At 37.1% G+C, this 22430-nt stretch overlaps 2 protein-coding genes across 4 annotated transcripts in view; one reads left to right on the top strand and one right to left on the bottom strand.

The window, feature by feature from the left end:
• The window catches only part of LOC121388822 (lysine--tRNA ligase-like), a 37241-nt gene extending 34717 nt beyond the window's left edge, over window positions 1-2524 (top strand). For all 3 annotated transcript variants that reach the window (XM_041520333.1, XM_041520331.1, XM_041520332.1), the window contains one exon: window positions 870-2524. In XM_041520333.1, coding sequence (XP_041376267.1) covers window positions 870-947 — 78 coding nt within the window. In that variant the 3' untranslated portion in view covers window positions 948-2524. The remainder of the gene's footprint in view (window positions 1-869) is intronic.
• Window positions 2525-2665: 141 nt separating this feature from the next.
• LOC121389066 (deubiquitinase OTUD6B-like) lies at window positions 2666-22387 on the bottom strand. Its single transcript, XM_041520682.1, has 10 exons — window positions 22312-22387; window positions 18670-18815; window positions 17262-17384; window positions 16624-16761; window positions 15693-15712; window positions 13716-13761; window positions 12277-12385; window positions 9770-9831; window positions 7150-7256; window positions 2666-3509 (listed from the first exon to the last, which is right to left on the bottom strand). The coding sequence occupies exons 1-10, from the start codon at window positions 22385-22387 to the stop codon at window positions 3419-3421; spliced, it is 918 nt and encodes a 305-aa protein (XP_041376616.1). The 3' UTR covers window positions 2666-3418.
• Window positions 22388-22430: the final 43 nt, after the last annotated feature.

Genomic DNA, 22430 nt, shown 5'->3' with positions numbered 1-22430 from the left:
AGTGGTGCTGGGGTGTCATTAAACTCCCATCCAAGTGGTGCTGGGGTGTCGTTACACTCTCATCCAAGTGGTGCTGGGGTGTATTTAACTCCCATCCAAGTGGTGCTGGGGTGTTGTTAAACATTCATTCATTCCCATCCAAGTGGTGCTGGGGTGTCGCTAAACTCCCATCCAAGTGGTGCTGGGGTGTCGCTAAACTCCCATCCAACTGGTGCTGGGGTGTCGTTAAACTCCCATCCAAGTGGTGCTGGGGTGTCGCTAAACTCCCATCCAACTGGTGCTGGGGTGTTGATAAACATTCATTCATTCCCATCCAAGTGATGATTTGTCACATGGTTTACCTTTATATTCTGATAAAACTTTTATTAGTCTCTTACATGTCCAACCCTGTCAGTGAGCCATTTCCCATTCCAGCCAGTGCACCACGACTGGTATATTAAAGGTACTATCCTGTCTCTGGGATGTACTATCCTGTCTCTGGAATGGTACATATAATAGTTCCCTTGCTACTAATCGAAAAATGTAGTGGGTTTTCTCTCTAAGATTATTTATAAGTCAGACTTATCCAATAGCCGATTATTAACAAGTCAATGTTCTCTAATGGCGTCATTAAACAAAACAAACTTTAACTTTATCCTAGTGTTTGTACAATGTAAGATTTCACTTTATTTCCCAATATATACTTTTTCATACCTACAAAATTATTGGAGGTCAAATCCAGTTCAGAAACACATTGACAGAAATTGATATTATAAACAAGAATTTTATTTTAATAAGTAAGTTTAGTCTTTTTAAAAAAATTATTTGTCGGAAACATATTACAATGGCAGCAAACTAAAGTAGCATATCTGGGGTTTTTTCATTTACAGGAAGTGCTGCTGTTCCCAGCTATGAAACCAGATGAAAACAAGCCTCATTCTGAAACAGACTCCACTGCCCCATCCTAACATGATTGCAGCTGGAAATCTCATTGGCTCAGAAATGTGTCACAACACATCATCGGATGTTTCCATTTAAAATTGTTCTGAATTGGTCTTCAGACAATTCCAACTTGTGACATTGTGATTAATTTAATTTTTTCTTCTGAAATGGAATAAAACAATGCTGTTGTGTTATGTAGTGAAATACATTGTGGTGAGATTTTGTTGTGGATTTTCATTAATCCTATAATATCCTTACTTACTTATGCCTATTTTCTCGCTGGGAGCATAGGCCATGGACTAAGAAACGCCACTGTTGTCTGTCTGTGGCCATCTTCTCCATCTCTCTTCTGGTGTAACCCATCTCCTTTGATCCCATAATATAACGCCTAGATTTTTAACAGACTTCACCAACCAGCCTGTAACTGAAACACCATATTGTTTTGGCTGAATGCAAATTCGAACGACAAAACAAGTCTTCAAACTCGTATTTCTGCACACGGCAGAGTCAAAAAGATGTTATGACAATGCCATGACTGCTTCAATGAATGGCTGATACACCTATTTATATTTACTGTATAGGCAATGATACATGAGAATTTTTAATGTGCCATTTACTACAAATCTTCATTATCATTTTTCAGAGTGTACCAAATCAATCCTCAGACAATAGTAATACAGGTGGCTAAAGCTGTGATGTGCAACCTTCAACCAACATGGGCCCCATGCAACATAGATATAAATATAAAAACATCTCGTACTTCAAAATTAAAGAAAACAGGAACTTGGATTTGTTCATTTCAGATAAAACATGAAGCATCATCGACCGTTCTAGTAATTTAATGTAAAAGTATTACCAATGTTCCCTGGTAACATGCTATCTATACAAAATAAGCCTTCCATTATATCCACTCAGTGTTTCCTTCAGAAAGAAATTTTTGGGTATGGCGCTATGGAATTGAATGCAACCAGGGGGTATGGGGGACCTACTCCAGAAAGAAAATTGGTTAGGTTAGGGTTAAGAAAATCATACAGTAATGATAAGAGTAATTAATTTTGTCAAAAGTTTAACATGTCTGTTTCTTTATTTACATTTAAGAATACAATCATGTAATGTAGTAGGGGACTAGACAGTTTACTAGGACTTCTAGAATTCTGAAATGAAATACATCTGTAATGAAATAGTCCATAACAGTCGAATCAATGTTAAAGCCATGGTCACACAGATTATATCACTTGAAATACACAGTTGACTAAAGCCAAACAAAGATATATTTGTTGATTAATAGCTGGATAGCCATAATTCAATTTTTTTTTTTAAGTCAATAAAACTTAAAAGTTGCAACTGACATTTATGTAGCTGAAGCTGACTTTTTGGAACAAATTAACTGTTATATATATATTTAGGTAATATTTTCTGGGACCATTTAGTGTGTTAATTGCTGAGTGAATCTGTTTTTAAATTTGTAGTCTTTGAAATTTGTACTCCAAAGTGTTATGTTAACACTGATCTAGCTACCATAACACTAACTTATAATTGAGACTACTGTATTTTATTTGTTCAAGCCGTAGTGCGCGGTAGTAATAAAAACATGGCTTCCAAATGCATGTTCTGTTGTTGATTGCCTACTTGTAACCCAATGATAAACATGCATTTATTTGTTATGAAGGATCCAGTGTCTCTCTCCTCCTTCTCCTCTCCCCCCCCCCCCCCCCCCCCCCCGATTTCCAGTTCACACCTGTACCTTCAAAGGATATATTTGTAATTTAGCCTTCAGCCAGATTTAATGGGTGCTTGATAATTAGGTGCGTGTCATCGTGTCCACAAGAAGATACAGCGAATACTACTGAAGTGGCTGTTGGATACCATCTAACTTATACATCAGTCAGCAATCGATTTCAATTGGGTTGATTTCATTTCATGAAGCAGCCAATTGGATATCTTTAAATTAATCACCAACATATGTAATATCAGTATGTAATACAACAAATGTCAGTGTTCACTCCAATGGGTGTGTAAGATATAATGGCCATCAGATACCATTTGATGAGTTGTTTCAAAATGTATCTTAACGAGTGAAAGCAAGTTTGATATGTTTTTAAACAATGAGAATGAGTTGTCAGATAAATGGTATGTATGTAAGTATTCTATATCATACATATCCTCAAAAATGTCTTTTCCATCTAAAACTTATTTACCTCGTTTGTGCTTGCAGTTTTACTTCAATGTCACACAGCAATGAGTTTCACTTTAACTTATACATCACTGAGTAATTGATTTTGGTCATGCTTATTTCATTGGATGGTATGGCTGTGGCGACTGGGTCATCACTGTGGAGCAGCCAATTGTATGTCTTCAAATCGATAACACGTGATATTCTCACCACCAGGTGTGTAAGAAAACCTGCTGTACATTACTATTGTGTAATGATGGTTGGCACTGTCCTAACAGCGGAGGTATAATTGTATTCTGTAAACCGTAATAACTTATTACAGTGCTATGAAAAACCACTGGTTGCATCCTTGTCAGCAGTTTTCTCTGCTACAGAATTATAATGTTCTCCAAGTCCGTAAGCGTGCCGATGGTAACTGAAAAATAGAAAATGATGCTTGTTTATCACTCAAGTTAAAGCGGCATTCTCATCATGCGATCAGTCGGCCTCAATAAAATTGGAATGTATAAGACTTGAGGTCGTTCCGATTTAGGTGTTCTCACAGTATGATTTGATCGCATGCAACAAGTTTGTGCAACTAATCGCATAATAACGCCCCTTAAAGAAAATAACACCAAGTGGATTTGATGATTAGACCAAAATATTAAATATACTACTCAAAAGAATTTAAGGGTCAAAAATTTATAACCAAATAAGTTTCAGAGTGTATTAGATTGATGATGTAAACTACACCAAATTTTTTATTTATTGTTCCATATTTACAAAAAAACACAAATAAACCTCACTGTATACAAGAAAGTCACATGACATGCTGTCAAAGTTGAAGGTTGTCAAACATGGATTTTACACATTAGAACATTCGTTTAATAGTGTGTGAATCCACCCCTGGCGCGAATACACTCGACACATCGTTGCCTCATGCTGTTGATCAGACGTCTGAAGAACTCTTGGGGAATGGCCTGCCACTCTGCCATAAGAAGTTGACCCAGATCATGAAGGTTGGCCAGAGGGGCATGGTTATCCCGAACTCTCCTGCCTAATTCGTCCCAGGGGCCAAGTCAGGCTAATATGCTGGCCAATCCATCCTGGCGATACCTTGTTGTCTGAGAAAGTCCGTTGCCACCCTGGCTCGGTGGGGTCTGGCATTGTCATCCTGCAGAACTGCCCCGCCGCCAATCTGCTGAAGGCCTGGGAGAACCAACGGCCGGATAATCTCATTCAGATAGCGGATTCCATTCAGATTGCCATCCACCACATAGAGGGGGGTCCTGTGGTGGATAGAGATGCCGCCCCACACCATGACCCTGCCACCACCGAACCGGTGACGTTGTCTAACGTTAACGTCAGCGAAGCGCTCCCCAGTACATCTGTAGACACGAACCCAACCGTCGTTGAACTGGAGACTAAACCTGGACTCATCAGTGAACATCACTCGACCCCACTGAACACGTTGTCACCGCAGATGAAGCGTGCACCAGTGACGTCTGGCCGTTCTGTGACGTGGTAGGAGTGGTGGTCGAACAGCCTGGCGACGGCAGCGTAGATTATTGGCTCTCAGACGATTGCGTATGGTTTGATCAGACACTCGAGTTCCAGTCGCAGTCCGCAGATTGTCACGTAATCGGCGTGCAGTGGTTGTGCGTTGACGTAGAGCCATATTGGTGATGTAGCGGTCCTCTCTATTTGTAGTGCTTCGGGGTCTTCCCGAACGTGGACGATTTCGAACAGAATTCGTTGCTTGGTACCGTTGCCACAGTCGGCCAACGACACTGACTGACACCAAGTGTCAGAGCAACATTTCTTTGCGTATTGCCATCCTGAAGCCAAGCAATAGCCCTTCCTCGATCTTCGATAGTCAGTTGAAGTCGTACCATTGTCGAATTTGGAGTGTGCACCGTACACGAACGCAAGCTCCAATTATACGGAAATTCAGCATTGGGAACATGGAATACACGTGCAAAGCGTGCAAATGAAGCGCTTTGTAAAAAGCAAGTTATGGGCACTTAGCAGACCTTTCGCTTTCGCCCTAATTTATGTGCAAATGTAAGCATGTTTTCGCCATTAGAACTAGTCGACAGTGTCAATGACAGTGGATTTTAATTCATTTATGGGTTGCTTAGACCCACTTTCGTCAAAATGGAACAATACCATGCGTGACATTATGGTCTAGCTAATATAATTGACATTCAGAAAATAATGTCGAAAATATCGTCTGACCCTTAAATTCTTTTGAGTAGTATAAATTATTCTTAACCGTTACCTGACTTGTAAAACAAAATCACACTTTTTAAAAAACAACAAGGTTCGTGTTTTGTCATTAGAATACTAAACATGGCTATTTTGCTGATCACGCTGAAGACATTTTCATCACTTACGGCCACATCAGGTTTTTTTTAACGAGTATGTCACTTGTTTGATAACTATGTCACTGTCTGCATGTCAGAAACGGGCAGGATATACCTCAGTAATAAAGCACTTGCCTGAATCCTGATGTGCAATCGAGCTAAGATTGATCCTTGTTGGCGGACCCATTGGGCTATTTCTCGTTCCAGCCGATGCTCCACAATTGGTGTAACGAAGGCCATGATATGTACTATCCTGTCTGTGAGATGGTGCATATAAAAGATCCCTTGCTGCTATCAAAGAGTATCCCATGATAACGCAGCAGCAGGTTTACTCTCATCTATGTTGTCCATGGGGCGGGATTTAGCTCAGTCAGGTTGAGTACTCACCTGAGGCGTTTGCGTCGCAAGATAGAACCACCTCGGTGAATCCATTCAACTGATTGGGTTTCTTCTCGTTCCAACCACTGGTCAAGGGCTGTGGTATGTGCTTTCCTGTCTGTGGGAAAGTATATAAAAGATCTCTTGCTGCTAATGAAAAAATGTAGCGGGTTTCCTCTGATGACTACGAGTTGGAATTACCAAATGTATGACATCCAATAGGCGATGGTTAATTAAACAATGTGTTCTAGTGGTGTTGTTAAACAAACTTTTAACTATGTTGTCCTTGAAGGGACAGACACTGGTATTCTAAAAAAAAAAAAAAAATATGTATTTAGTATGAAATAGTAGTCGCCAATAAGGCTCTGTTATTGCTAACTTTTTACAATGGCTGCAAACTCAGGACTTTAATCATATGTCCAACATCGGATAACCATCAATAAAAATTAGTTGACCGTGTTGTTAACAAAATATTTCTTCCCATTTTGTGAAAAAATACAGATTTTTGTTTAATGTAGATTTACCATTATGATAGTGTTAAAATGTATGGGAATTCAGAGAACATTTTGTTCAGTATCCCGTAGTGTTTCGCCACACAATTTTGAAACATTAAACAGTAGTTGCTAATCAATTTTCAATTCACTAGAAATATTGCTAATCAAGATTTTGAAAACAAAATGTTTCCTGGAATGAGCATAGGTTTGAACAAGATTGTTTCGTTTTGTTTAATGACACTATTAGAGCACATTAATTTATTAATCATTGGCTATCAAACATTTTGACATTTAGTCTTAGACAAGGGATCTTTTATATGCACCATCCCACAGACAGGATAGCACATACCATGGCCTTTGATATACTAGTTGTGGTACACTGGCTGGAACAAGAAATAGCCAAATGGGTCCACTGACCGGGATGATCCCAGACCAACTGCACATCAAGCGAGCTCTTTACCACTGGGTTACATCCCGCCCCCAGGTTTGAACAAGAATGCTGAGCAGTCGTCTTCTCCTGACTGAACAGGAAAGAAATGTTTTATTTAACGAAGCACTCAACACATTTTATTTACAGTTATGTGGAGTCGGACATGTGGTTGAGAATCACACAGATATTGAGAGAGGAAATCCGACATAGCCACTTCATTAGCAGCAAGAGATCTTTTATATACAACATCCCACAGCCTTTGATATACCAATCGTGCTGCACAGGCTGGAATGAGAAATAGCCCAATGGGCCCACCGATGGAGATCGATCCCAGACCGACTGCGCATCAAGTGAGCTACATGTATGTCCCACCCCTTGACTGAACAGTGAACACACATTAAAACTTACGTGACAATCAAAGGATTGGTATGAAATTCTTCTCCCATTATGATTGGCGGGGCATCTGCTTGTATCACTTCAATCTGAGACTTCAGTATGTGTGACAGTGCCCTTAGCTAAAATATAAAAAACGTGTGACCGAGCTCTTCGCTAAAATATATTTTTTAAACTCTTCAGTGTGTGACAGAGCTCTTAGCTAAAATATAAAAACACTTCAGTATGTGTGTGTCAGGCCTTTCCCCAGGATTTTTTTAAGGCGCTTACATATATAGCATCATTATAACACAAAAATCAAGCCAAAAGAAGTGGGGTAGTGGGTTTAAAACAGTTAAGTGTTTGCCTTCAATCCATCAAATCATGTTGGGGTTGTTTTTGTGTGGGGGGGGGGGGGGGGAGAGAGTTAAAACTTTAAAAAAAAACAAAAAACCATCAATTCCTCACCCCCAACAATTTCATAATTTGCGCCATGTTGTTGCTGTTGATTTCAGCGTCGTGTTAAATGCTTGTCACCTCACAGTTTAACAAATACATATCTAGCATTATCTAACAAATATGATTATTGTAAACTAATTCAGTGTACGTTTAACTGCAATTTGTATAAATACTGCATGTTCATTTCCTGCGATCGCGATCTCCGTGCGTGCTCTCGACCACAGGTACAAAATTAACAAAGACAAAGGAAATAACGAAACTGCAGTTAGGTATTCATTGATGCAAACAACTATTGTTTTTCTACACATTTACATCAAGATTTACTTCCGTGTAATCGTATTGTTCATGTCCGCAACGATGTCTCTTGACACGTGGGTGTCAGCTGACTCTGAAGCGTGACGTATATTACGCCGAGAGCTTTCCTCAGTTCAGCCAACAAACGTTTTTCCTAACGTTCGCGAACTATTTGATTGGTGTCCGTCGTGTCCATCTGGTTTAACGTGAAGCGCACAAACCAGTGTAGCGAACGTTTTGTTTTCGCTCGGTCTGGCTGAACGCAGCCCTTGGGATAGCCAACATGTCTTTCGGCCCTGAACTGGCATGTGTATTCAAATTGACATGCAGTGTCGGTTTGTTTTTATTACTTTGGTTCAAAGACTTTACAAAATTAAAATAATGGTGACATGTTTTACTCAAGAATTTCACCTTCAAAGATGTTTATTCAATTAATAGGTATTTTCTTTGATTTGTCTTGATGCGTAATTCCCAAGCATACAGACATTATTACAACAAGCAGTTATCTGGCGGATTAGTAGTAGCCGATCACCTGTACCACGTGACCAGCACAAGCCCGCCGACAACTAAAATGGTGTGATCAATGGACCTCAAAGTGAACATCTAAAGAATTGCAGAGATACCAAATGGAAGTGTGATAATGTGTGGTGAATGACGTTACGGATCACAGCTCCATTGTTTAGTATACATGTTACAAATTAAGCCGACACGGTCCTGCAGTTAAGGCGCTTACCAGACATGAAGGCGCTTACTTGGCTGGCTAAGGGAGCACGGGCCGTGTCGGCTTATCGCTCTAGGGAAACCCCTGTGTCTGACGGAACTCTTAGCTAAAATATGAAAAACACTTCAGTTTGTGTGTGACAGAGCTCTTAGCTAAAATATGAAAAACACTTCAGTTTGTGTGTGTGACAGAGTTCTTGGCTAAAATATGAAAAACACTTCAGTTTGTGTGTGTAACGCGGCTCTTGGCTAAAATATGAAAAACACTTCAGTTTGTGTGTGACAGAGCTCGTAGCTAAAATATGAAAAACACTTCAGTTTGTGTGTGTAACGCGGCTCTTGGCTAAAATATGAAAAACACTTCAGTTTGTGTGTGACAGAGCTCGTAGCTAAAATATGAAAAACACTTCAGTTTATGTGTGTGACCGAGCTCTTAGCTAAAATATGAAAACACTTCAATATGTGTGACAGAGCGCTTGGCTAAAATATAAAAACACTTCAATATGTGTGACAGAGCGCTTGGCTAAAATATAAAAACACTTCAGTATGTGTGACAGAGCGCTTGGCTAAAATATAAAAACACTTCAGTATGTGTGACGGAGCGCTTGGCTAAAATATAAAAACACTTCAGTATGTGTGACGGAGCGCTTGGCTAAAATATAAAAACACTTCAGTATGTGTGACAGAGCGCTTGGCTAAAATATAAAAACACTTAAATTAGTATGTGTAACAGAGCCTTTATATATTCAAAAACAATTACATACACACACAACAACAAACACATTATCATGTGTGACAGCCATACAAACACACTTGAGTATATGTGACCGTGACCTTAACTAAAGTACATAAACATCAGTGGATATGACAAGGCATTTAACAGAAGTGCATTACAAAAACATGTAAAGATGACAGCAGGAGCAGTGCAGATGCAACGGCCGGTATGGCCATGGCCATACCACTTTTGTGTGTGCATGCGTGCGAGTTATATTTGTTATATCTGTGAAATTTGAAAGGCCACTCTGGCAACCACGAGCCGTACCACTGTTTTTTACACTGTGCTGTAAACAAAATATACTTTTAAACAGTAATTGGAGATAAGTGGAACTGCCAGGTTTATGAAGAATTTGAACATTAAAGATATTATTTTAAACTTAAAACGTTTATACAAAATTTTGCTCACCTCGAGATGTCCACCCCAAGCTGAGGTTGTGGCAACATCGTTACAATACTGTTCAAATTCATCTGTGGAAACAAAGGTGGCATTCACTTTCATTTCATGAAGAAGAAAACAAACTCTTACGTACAGCATTAACTTTCATTAAAAAAAACCCAACTTTTACATAACTATACATTCACCTGTTTTGTATTTTAAAACTATTCTTTTATATATTTATGCATTTGTTAATGCTTTTCAAGATGCGACCAGTCTTCATAAACATAGTTATCCATCTTGATATTCTTCAAGGAAGGAAATGTTTTATTCAACATTACTCAACACATTGTATTAACGGTTATATGGCGTCAGACTTATGGTTGAGGACCACACAGATATTGAGAGAGGAAACCTGCTGTCGCTACTTCATGGGCTACTCTTCGATTACCCGTAACAGCAAGGGATCTTTTATATGCACTATCCCACAGACATGATAGTACATACCACAGCCTTTGTTATACCAGTTGTGGACCACTGGCTGGAATGAGAAATAGCCCAATAGGCCCACCGACGGGCATCGATCCTAGATTGATTGTGCATCAGGTAAGTGCTGTACCACTGAGATACGTGCCACCCCTGATATTCTTCAAATGTTAGACACAGTAAAATAAGAATCGTATACGTTGAATGTGTTTGTTTCACTGGTATTCATACTTAAGTTATTATAATTGTAATATTGTTGAAAACACATGGACACCAGCTCTGTTTTTTTGTATTTGTAAAATACTTCTATTAAACATCTTGAGTATTCATATTTAATGAATGTTGAAGATGTTTTAAAGAGAAGAAGATGATGGTTGGGATCATTTGTCATCGATTAACAGTGAATGTGAACTTGATGAAAGCTTCAGAACAATAATGACATCAAAAGGTTTTAGACTCGTTAAAAGATATTTATGGTTGAAAAATACTGTTTCAAAATTACAAATTTCTCTTTAAAACATTGGTTCTGTGAAGATGGTTTCCGATTATAAAGTTGAATGCAAAAGAGTTAAACAAGCATTCTGAAAGTACTGCTAAAGCAATACATGTCCCTTACCGCGCCCAACAAACTTTTGTTTCTCCTAAGTTCAAAAATGGGTAAATTGCCATGAAAATCAAACTTGATCTGTAATAGTACATGACAAAGCTATACACAAAATGTCAGCTCAATATCTCAAGGCATTGCAAAAAACAACAACAAATGTCTCGAAAACACATTTTTTGTATCTCCTAAGATCAAGGGCCATAACTGTCAAAAATGGGTAAATTGCCATGAATGTCAAACCTGATCTGTAAAACAGTACATGACAAAGCTATACACAACATTTCAGCTCAATATCTCAAGGCATTGTGACAAAAACATCCGGAAAACTACTGTAAAACGGGTATTATTCGTGAATGTGTTTTTCGCGTTTTTAATTTAGGCGCGAAAATTACACTTACGCAAATAATAAAATCCATTAGAACAAAAAAACAACAACAAACAGTTTAGCAATTTTGGCATGCTGTTCTGCATCATACAGTCTATATTCACCGTGTTTTTGTTTACGATTTGTAGAAGTGTTTAATTTATCAACGGCATCATTGGCGGCCTGTGTTGATTGAACTTCTTCGATGGTTAAACACATTGAAGGGTCATGTAAACTAACAGTTTCAGGTTTGTCCGCGCTTTTTTTAACCACTGCAAAATTGAACCTGCCATACTGTTTTTGTGAAGAATGATAAATGTAGTTGCTTTTTGGAACAGACATTCTTACTGGTATTGTTCAGCTGTGAATAAATATTTAGAAATTAGTATAATGAGCCATTTTTAATTGGCCAATCAAAATAAGGGTTTTGTAAACTTCCGGAAAAACGTCATCGACAAGTGACAAAAACAAAAGAGGTGAGAACGTTTTTAACAACCGGTGTTTAAACATTAAAACAAGATTACTAGTACAAGTGTTTGTCTTTATTTCACACTTTCTGGAGAGTTGATTGAACCACATCCTGGATTAATTTCATTAGTCTCCGCTGGATATGTGGCTGCAGCACTTAGCGGAGTCGCTCAGAAAGGGATAATATTACGTATACCTCTGTTGACCTCTCTAGTGTCGATTTAATGTTATGTACCAAAGTATAGTTTTGTACGTGTTAGTAATTTAAAAAACAAACAAACAAGAAAAAACAAAAACCATGACACCGCGAAAATTAAAAACCGCGAACTGCCTGCATTTCTTATATCGCAAAAATTTACTGCCGCGAATAATACCCGTTTTACAGTATATGTGGGACAGATGGACAGACAGACAGAAGGACAGAGATGAAACCTATAGTCCCCTCTGGTTGGACCAGTAGGGGACCAATAATGAGACGGGGGCCTAATTCACAAAACTCTCACAACTTTGTGATCTCGCAGTGAGTTAAAAGACTTGCAAAGAGGATGCTTTGTTGTCTAGCAGAGCCTAAAAGACCTTTGTGAATTAGGCCCCTGGTCTATAGGTACATTGTACCTAGACTGTAAGGGTTTCCAGTGTCGGGTTTTGTTAGAAACGGCATGAAGTCGTCTGTGTGTTCCTTCATGTAATCAGCTGTTTGCTGTCTCAGCATCTCATTGGAAGACTGTAAATACATGTAGAACAATAATCTAAATTAAAGGCAGGATCGAACAGGATTTTACTTATTAAAAGCAGAATCACATGGATTATGCGACTTGAAATATACCCTGTGGGTTCATTCCTCTTCAACTAATGATCGCCATTTAGCAAACATTGTAATTATTAATTTCCATAATATATTCACTGCAATTTAAAGACATCCCATTGGTCTAGCTGTAACAACACGAGTTTGTTCATTTATCAATGAGTCCAAGTCCAATATTTTTAACATGCTCATATACCACTAGAGTTTCGAGCATGTCTGTCCCGGGTCCCATCTCTGGGTAGCCAGTGACCCTACCCAGGACAGATTTTATCAATGAACATAAAAATAACATCCATGAATGTCAAATCTGATGACTTCATTTTAAAGGGGTACTTTGTCTATAGCTAGGAAAGGAGGAGATGAAGTGGTAATGGTCAGGGTCTTCTATAAGTGTTTTTGTTTTTTGGTTGTTTTTTATAAAATTATTTTCAAACATGCTAAATGCCCTCTATTTCAATTAATTACTATATAGTGAAATGTAAAAATGCTGTCCTTCCCAAACATGCAGTGTCGTCTACACATTGCGCATTCATGTTAACTGGTTGGGAACCCTTATGAAAATCCCTCATTTAAATAAACTGCTATGTTTAACTTTACTACAATTATAAGTGATTTGAACAGTTGATTACATAATTATCAATCTTGGTGCTTTTTGTTTTCAAAAACAAAAGTAAATAAGAATCTTTACATGATCATATTTCCCATCCAATTTATTTTTTTATCCATTTTTAAAATTCTAAACAGACGTCAGAAACCTGCAACAAATGTGGACAAAAGTCCAAGAATGTTGCACCGTATAGTAGAAGTTATACAAATGTAAATAAGTGGGGACATTTGTCCCTGTATGTCCAACAATGTTTTTGGACAAATGTCTGATCATGTAGACAGAGCTTTAAAGTTTGTTTTGTTTAACAACACCACTACAGCACATAGATTAATTTAATGAATCATCTGCTATTGGATTTCAAACATTTGGTAATTGTGACATATAGTCTTACACAGGAAACCCGCTACGTTTTTTCATTAGTAGCAAGGGATCTTTTATGTGCATTTTTCCCACAGACAGAAAGCACATACCATGGACTTTCACCAGTTGTGGTGCACTGGTTGAAATGAGAAAAACCCAATCGGTTGAATGGAGCCACTGAGGTGGTTTGATCCTGTGATGCATGCACCTTAGGCGCACACACCAACTGACTGAGCTAAATCCCTAACCAAAACACAAATAAAACAAACTAATAAAACAAACCTTGAGCTTTCGATGTTCCAACTGATGAACCAGCGCATTATACAGACTGAAATGAAAATATTAAATCACATTATGGTACTCACCACAGATATAATATTTCCCTTCTGTGACCATGTGGTCTTGGTAGACAGGAAAGGAATATTTGTTTAACATTTCAGCACATTGGTTAATTTGTGGCTATTGGGTGTCCAACTTGTTAATAATAACTGGGACTCCTGTTCTAGAAAATCATTCTGTCAGAAAAAAACCCCCTAATTTTCTTGTAAAATAGGCTACATATACAAGTACCAATTTCAACCAAGGGGTCTTTTATATCCACTTGATCACAGTACAGGATAGCACATACCACAGCCTTTGATATTTTAAAGTCCTAATTAAAATAATATTCAACTTTTTTTTAAATTATTACATATTATATATGATTCATATGTCATAGAATGAAAACAAAAAAAACTGAATTTGTATTATTATGCCTTTAAGCTTACACACCACCATTAATTACTCCATGCAGTTCAATACAGTTTCTAACACAGAATATATTCTGTGAAAAATACAACACTGTCGAGAGGGTCATGTGACTACTAATTTTAGGGAGTGCTTTCAACTGACATGTACCGTATAAAAAAATCAACATAGATTGACCACAAAAACGTTTCAATTAAATTATTAATGGCCCCTATGCCCGACCACCACCTCGTGTTGTTGTTATATACAAGTGGCACCATACCACTTGCACAGTTGTTATCAGTTAGTACTACATATAACAAGTCACTTCAAACTGATGGGTTATTTAAATACTACAGAGGTTAGTTAACCTACGTGTAATCATCAACGAAAGATTTCAAAAAGTATATCAGAATTTTGAAGTATTTTTTTTAATGAGGAATATTTCCTAAACCGGACTATATTAAGCTGCAACAGCAAGTAATGACATGATGAATGGTGGTGTGTTGCCGTATGTTATTACTAAATATATATACATGTATATGGCAGCGGGACGTAGCCCAGTGGTGAAGTGCTCTCCTCGTGCAGGGTCATTCTAGGATTGGGCCCATTGGGTGATTTCTCATTCCAGCCAGCTAGTGCACCACGACTGGTATATCAAAGGCTATGGTATACACTATCCTGTCTGTGGGATGGTACATATAAAAGATCCCTTGCTACTAATGCAAAAATTTAACAGGTTTTCCCTCTTATACTATATGTCACAATTACCAAATGTTCGACATCCAATAGCCGATGATTAAGAAATCAACGTGTTGCTAAACAAAACAAACTAACTTTATTACTAATATACAAACAGGCATACTCATAAAAAGGTTGACTTTATAGATGAACATTTTCATTATTTACAGTAAAGTCTAATTTAGTTTTGATCGTGCCCAATTGTTCTGTCAGTAGACATAGTAGAATACTGAGGTGTTTAAAACATTACTTTCCTTTTTAAAGCTCTATGAGCACAGAGGAAAGTTAATTTATCTTAGATATGGCCAATTCCATCAATTTAGACGTTTCCAAACTGATATTTATCTTTTTAAACATTAAATGTAAATATTAAAAATGACATCTCCAACCACCCACTACTTTAGTATGTCATGCACGTTTTGTAAGCACAATTACATACAATGTACTAGAATCTTTTTTAAAACATCCAAATTATCAAACATTTGATTTTATGCATGGCATCATAAAGATGCCAATATATGATAGGGCTCACCCTGTAAATTAACAATTTAGCCAATTGTTAATTTTTATACAAAATGGCTACAAAATTTAGTCTTTGTTTAGTAAAGTATTCCTCAAACTAACTACAATTTAATAATTGTCAAGGAAATAAGATCTCAACATTGCTAAACCAAAATTTCTTCCAGTTTGAGCCCTTTATGGCTGCAATTTATTTTCAAATGTTAAACATTATTCTTACCAACCATTAGCTGGGTTTTTTTTATATATCTTCTCAAAATATTTTATTCTTACCAATTTCCATCAGAGGCAATCTGCAGGAAGATGAAGAAAAAAAGAAATCCACAAAATTAAACAACAATTAACTATCGGAGGCTAAAACTAGTATTAACACATACAACGTTAAAAGGTGTATACAGTATGTAGTGAAATTTATCAAATAATGTTAAAATACATTGATGATGTAGTGGTAATAAAAGCAACTAACAGTTTATATCTGGGGTCGAATTTTAATTAGGGGGCGTGTGACTTGGCAAGTGTTGTCTTTTGATAAATAACAAAAATACCGGCCTCGGTGGTATCATGGTTAAGCCATCGGACATAAGGCTGGTAGGTACAGGATTCGAAGCCTGGTACCGGCTCCCACCCAGAGCGAGTTTTAACGACTCAATGGGTAGGTGTAAGGCCACTACACCCTCTTCTCTCTCATTAACCACTAACCAACTAATCCACTGTCCTAGACAGACAGCCCAGATAGCTGAGATGTGTGACCAGGACAGTGTGCTTGAACCTTAATTGGACATAAGCACAAAAATAAGTGAAAGAAAGAATAACAAAAATTTGGGCATGAAAGCAAGTTTGCAAGCAAGGCAAATGTTTTCTTCAAGTTTTCTCAGACAAAAGCCATGTTACACTAGTACCTTGGGTTCTAGGCTATGCAATTTGTTGGATATGGATTCCTTTTTAATATTTCTTACATAATACAAAATAGAATCTATAAACCCAGTGAAAAAACCCAGGTAGGGCATCATATAGCATTTCCTTTTGCTGTCAACAACATCTTATTTTCTGGGCACAACAGCAAGTAAGTAGGGCAACCATGACATTTGCCATCATTGCCATATAGTAAAATTCAAATGCAGTTATATGATCATACATACCATAAAATGATTTGTCCACTATAAATTACCACACAATTACAATGTAGTCGGAGTTCAAAACTCACCTCGTGTATCTGAAGACCTCTTTGCCCAAGCAAGGTTTTCAGTTTTTGTGTTTCTAAATGCCGGGGTCCGTGCTGGTTTTCTTTGGCTTGTTCTGCTATCTGGTCATTCCGATCTTTGTCTTTTTGAGATTTCTTGTCCTTAAACCCAATATATTCATTATCAATTACACTTGACATCTTCAATAGTTGAACCTGCATACTTAAATTCTTTTTTGTCTTTTATCTTAAATTAATACTAATTTTCAAAATGTCAAAAGTTCCTTACAAACACATTTCTACATGTATAGTCCATCCCATCCTCCTACAAAAATGTTTCTTGTGAATAATTTCAGTTTGGTTTGATGTAAGAAGAAAAGTAAGTGTTTTGGGAAAAAAAAAAAAAAAAAAAAAAAAAAAAAAAAAATTGGGGTCCAATTTAAAAAACAATTGGTTCATAAATAAATAACCTGTAGTAAATTCTATAGTATGAAAAAAGGCGTTCCCTGTGGTAAGGACTATTAAGTTTCATCAAGTTTTAGCAGTTCAAAATTCAAAACTTAAAATATTATTGAGGTTATTTCTCCCACTAAGGAAATGACACTAGACTGTATTTTAACTGCAATCTGCATAATTATTAACTAATTAATGTAATCACTAACTCTCCGTTTCTGTGCCTTGGACATTTTCTTTCCTCTTGAAGGGTTGTGTTGATTTTCATCAGCAGTTATCTCCCTTGAATCATCTACAGTTACTGACTCGAGCTCGGTTGTGACTTCCTCCGTCTAAATTAAAGAAGAGATTCAACACAGTCTAATGATGCCACTCGAGAGTATGCTACTTTATCTATATTCAGTTATACTGCTTCTATCTCAAGCTGTTACAGTAGTTCTCCATCACCCAATAAGCCTGCATATTTTTGTGCTGGGGTATCATTATTCATCCATTCCAAAATGAACTCTCTGTCCCCTGACGTGTGACGGGTTGTAGGATCAATCACTCTTGATGGACCTATCAGTTTGTTTTCCTGTTCAAGCTAATGCTCTAGGACTGGTAAATAAAAGGCAGGTGGTATGTGCTGTCTTGTCTATGGGAAAGTCAGGGCTCACACTGGAAAAGATTTTGGTTTAGGCAATTTTCAGATTATCTACATCTATATAGAGTTGTTGGTTTTTTTAAATTCAAATGTGGTTAATTTAAGGATTATTTTATTAGTCAAAACATAAATGCTGTAGCTACTTTGAATAAAAATTAGCAATTGGCTAATTTGGCCATATACAGGGTAAGCTTTGGTCAAAGTGTACATAAAACGTCCCTTAATTGTAGCCTTAATGGGGGTAAAAGATGTATAAATATAAACTAATATATTTTTTTAATAATCCTCCCTTCTCAATTTCACAAACTGTAGCCTACATTTAGTGAGATGGGGGGGGGGGGGGGGGAGATGTATAAATATTAAAAAAAAAAAAAATTCTCAATAATCGTCCCTTCTCAAACAGATTCAAGCTAAATCTTTTCCAGTGTGAACTCTGACAAACATGGACATATCAGTGCTAATTGCAGGACTCCAGATTTACTCATTTAGATGCACTAGGTTTTTAATATAATTGTATACAATTGTGACTGTACTTTCAGTTTTACACCGGACATCGTAGTGATCTGTTGATAAACAAGGTTGATGGCTGTGCACAAAACCATGTTCTTCAGTGCTATTAGGTAACCGTGAAACAGCCTTCACCATCTACGAAGGGCATATTCTGATTTGATGATATATGGTTTGATTGGAAATGGAATACTGTGATCGATGTAGAAAGCTGAAGTTTCTAAAATAATTTTCTTTTGATCAAATAATGTATATATATGAGCCATTTATGGTTCTTATTTGCTGAAAGTACGAAATACTTCAATACTTATGAACTGTTTTTCATGGGTCAACTTAAAAATGGGTCAATTATAAAAATTGTGTTTTCAGGGCTTGAAATTAGGGACTCGACTTATAGCTGAGATCGAGTTACAGGCGAAGATATATGGTACAAATCTAAAGACCTGCTAGTTGGGTAACTAGTTCACCTGCTGTGTATTGGCTTCCAGTGCTTCCTCTTCTTGTTTATGTTTCAAATCAAGATCAGCTTGCAGCTTGGCAATCTGTTCAGTGATTTCCTTCTTTTTCTTCTTATCTCCCTTGGGAACAGTGTGCTTTAATTTCTGAATTTCACCTGCAAATTACATACATGTATTGTACAAGTATTAAAAGTAAGTAATCTGTAAACAAAATTAATAAAAATTAAAAACATGAGGGAATATCATTCCAGTTACACTATTACAGAGTATATGTCATTTATTACCTTTAAAACTGAGTCCAGAGTGCAATTACATCATGGCATGTGGTTTTACACTGAATTTTATTGAAAATATCTCTGTCAAAGCCTCTCCATATGTCAATAAATAATCAGAATTAAATGAAAATAGTTACCTACAAAGTTCAAAGCAGTACTAAGATTAACAGAATTAAAAAATTTGTCCAAGGGTATCTCCAGACAAATAGCTAGATGGATTAAAAAGTATATATAATACTGAGAACATGTTCACAGTTAAATGATAAAAGTTCCCAAGCCATTAAAATTGATTGTTTATTCCAGCACCAAGAATAGAAAACTTCAATTTCCTAACATAAGGTTATTCCCAGTAATTACGACATCATAATTTAGGAATCCTTGCTCCATTAATGGTACGTAAATGGAAAATTTTCGAGCCATTTCAGAAACGTGCAATAACTGGATCTGACAAATAAATATTACGGACATACATGTATGTTAGTGTTTTCCCTAGCTTGTTTTAGCATGGTGCAGCACCATGCCTCAGTAGTGTAGCACCATCTTGCCTTAATCAGCACAATGCTGCCCTGAGATTAAACAAGCCTTTTTCACTAATTAATTCTAAAATTGCCTTTATAAAACACTCCAAAAGGTATTATTAATTAATAAAATATGCCTTTTATATCTTTTGCCATTCATTTATTAAAGCAAGCACATAAATTACATTAGTGTTTTATTTCAATTAATTTTTGCATATTTTTAATGAAAAACAAGTGCTCCGAAAATGGTGAAAATGCCCCAAAAGTGTTTGGTCTATCATGCCGTGCCAAATTTCTAGGGAAATCACTATATGTGTTGACCAGCCTTCATTAAAAGCCATAGGCTCAAAATAATCCATTATTGCCTGTGTTATACACATGATAAATGGACCATTTACAGATATACATATATGTGTCATTAGTGCAGGGCGCACTTTAAGTCAGTACTTTTCTTAATGTGCAGGGCGAGTTGCTTCCTTCTGTTTGCTAAATTTAAAATGGTGGGGAAATTTTTGATGGTTGTTGTTGGAAGATTTATTTTGTTAATATTGATGCAAGTACTTCAGTCAGGATTTAGTGAGTTAGTACGATAGGTTATACATTTTTGGTTTATGTCCATTTGTTGCATATTTCGACTGAGAAACGGTTGAAATATGGTGCCACAAGTTTTGAATTCCAGCTATATATAGGGTAATGTAATAATTTTCAGACGTAGAAAGAACCACACTTTCTACGTCCATTCGGACTAATGTGTCATTAGTTTTGTGTAGAATTCATTCATTTTAACTTAAGATGCCTTGTTACTAATGGAAAAATGTAGCGGGTTTCCTCTCTAAGACTATATTACCAAATGTTTAACATCCAAGAGCAGATGGTTAATAAATCAATGAGCTTTACTTATTTTTGCTCTTCTACTCAATTAATGTTCAAGCACACTGTCCTGGACACACACCTCAACTATCTAAGCTGTTGGTGTCCAGGACAGTAAATTAGTGGTTAGTTAAAGGGACATACCCTTGTTTTTAAACACTAAGGCAGAGTATGACAAATATTTTGAAAAATCACTAGCCACAGGGCTAGTGGGTTTGTGAAAACCACTAGCCCACCAAGATAAAGCACTAGCCCAAATTCCTGATCAATTATAACTGGATTTTTATATAATTTTTGTAACATTACACATTTACGAGTATAACAGTAAAATAAAACAAACACTTAAATCATGTTGTAACTTTCAGTTTTTTGTCGTGTCGTACGTTTTGTCTTTTGTCAAGTGTGATCCATCGTCATTGTCCCGTTTTTGTTTCCCCCCCCCCGGGGAAAATTAATTGAGCAAACTCTTGGTTGGTATCTAAAAACACTATCAAAATAATTAAATTTAAATGAGGGTACGACAGTGTCGCCAGGAACGGTGATGCCAAATACAGGGCATTATCCCGTGTCAGACCGATATCAAAAGAATATAACGGCGACATCTAATCCGTTGTTAATTGATGAACAAAAAAGGTATTATCTTGTATCGGCAGCTATGACGTTTTATCCAAACCGCTACACGTAATAGGCCAAGCCGAGTCATTGCATATGCGGTTACCATTAAAGTAAATTGTTTTCCTGATTGCCGATAACCACATGTTAGCGAAGTGTTAAATTAAAAAACAATAGGTAAATAAAACAAATACTGAAATTCAAAGCATGGCTGGGGTTTACTTGATTGAGATTAACCTGTCGTCGCGATTGATGATTTCCAAGTTCTTAGCCTAAAACATGTGCGAGATTAACGACCACGTGACGTGTCTAACCAATCAAAACACGCATGTCATTAGACTTTATTTCCTGTGCCAGAAACTTGAAAGGGAAAGGTAAACAATGCATGCTGTAACTGTGACGATGTAGAGATAGCATGTTACTGCAGTTTGCAGACCTAGCTCAAGTGGATTATTATTATATACTCATTGCGTTGTTGATATTATTCGATGACAAACGTCACAATCAAATTTATTAAACGAAATTTCAGCCGAGAGAAAAAGAATGAAAGAAAACAAAAAACCCACGATCGAGCAATGACGAGAGGAGGGGGGAAACCACTAGCCCGCAGGGGCTAGTGGTTTTGCGTTTCTCACTAGCCCGAACTTAAAAACCACTAGCCACGGGCGTCGGGCTAGCGGATTTGTCGAACTCTGACTAAGGCACATGTTTTACTATTAGAGGCATTTTTGATAACTGAAATCATACTTTGCTCAGATTTTATTGTTTAGATTATCCATTTCCGTACATTCAAAGTGTTTCTGGTCATCCCAGTGTTTTTAATATCACAAAATGCATTTTTCCTATTTTTAAAAATACACGTGTGTCTGAGACAGTGAGAGGTAACAGTTATGGAGTCCAGTTTTAAGTCACAGACTCATGTTTCACTCAGTTGTAACTGTATCCAAATGTGTTACAGGTTTGTAGATTAACTGAACATGGTGTTAATTTTCATGAGTTGAAACTAGGGTATGTACTATGTCCCTTTAAAGAGAAGAGGGTGTAGTGGTCTTACACCTACCCATCGAGTCGTTAAAAACTCGCTCTGGATGGGAGCTGGTACCGAGATGCGAACCCTGTACCTACCAGCCTTATGTCCGATGGCTTAACCACGACCCCACCGAGGCCGGTAGTATATAATTTATTTAGGGAATGCATTTACATGATTTATCAATTTTATGAACGCAATCATCGCATCGACGCATGGTCTTGCTTAGAACTTCAACTTAGTTCAAGTTTGATACTTTCTGGAATACAAGCCCTGTACAATACAGTTGTGTATACGGACGTAGTACAACATGTACATGCATTCTGGAGATGACAGTAACCCTAGCGACCTTGTAATTGCTTTCTTTCTCTCTTCTGCCTCTGAAAAAGAGTTTCTTCTTCATCGTTCACTTCGTCATCCGCCATCTTAATAGTTTCGATTTGTTTTATTGTTATAAAATCCTCGGTA

The sequence above is a fragment of the Gigantopelta aegis genome, chromosome 14 (genome assembly GCF_016097555.1).
Source record: "Gigantopelta aegis isolate Gae_Host chromosome 14, Gae_host_genome, whole genome shotgun sequence".
NCBI classification, from domain to species: domain Eukaryota; kingdom Metazoa; phylum Mollusca; class Gastropoda; order Neomphalida; family Peltospiridae; genus Gigantopelta; species Gigantopelta aegis.
The sequence above is the reverse complement of the archived record's forward strand: the minus strand, read 5'-3'. Positions and strand labels throughout refer to the sequence as shown.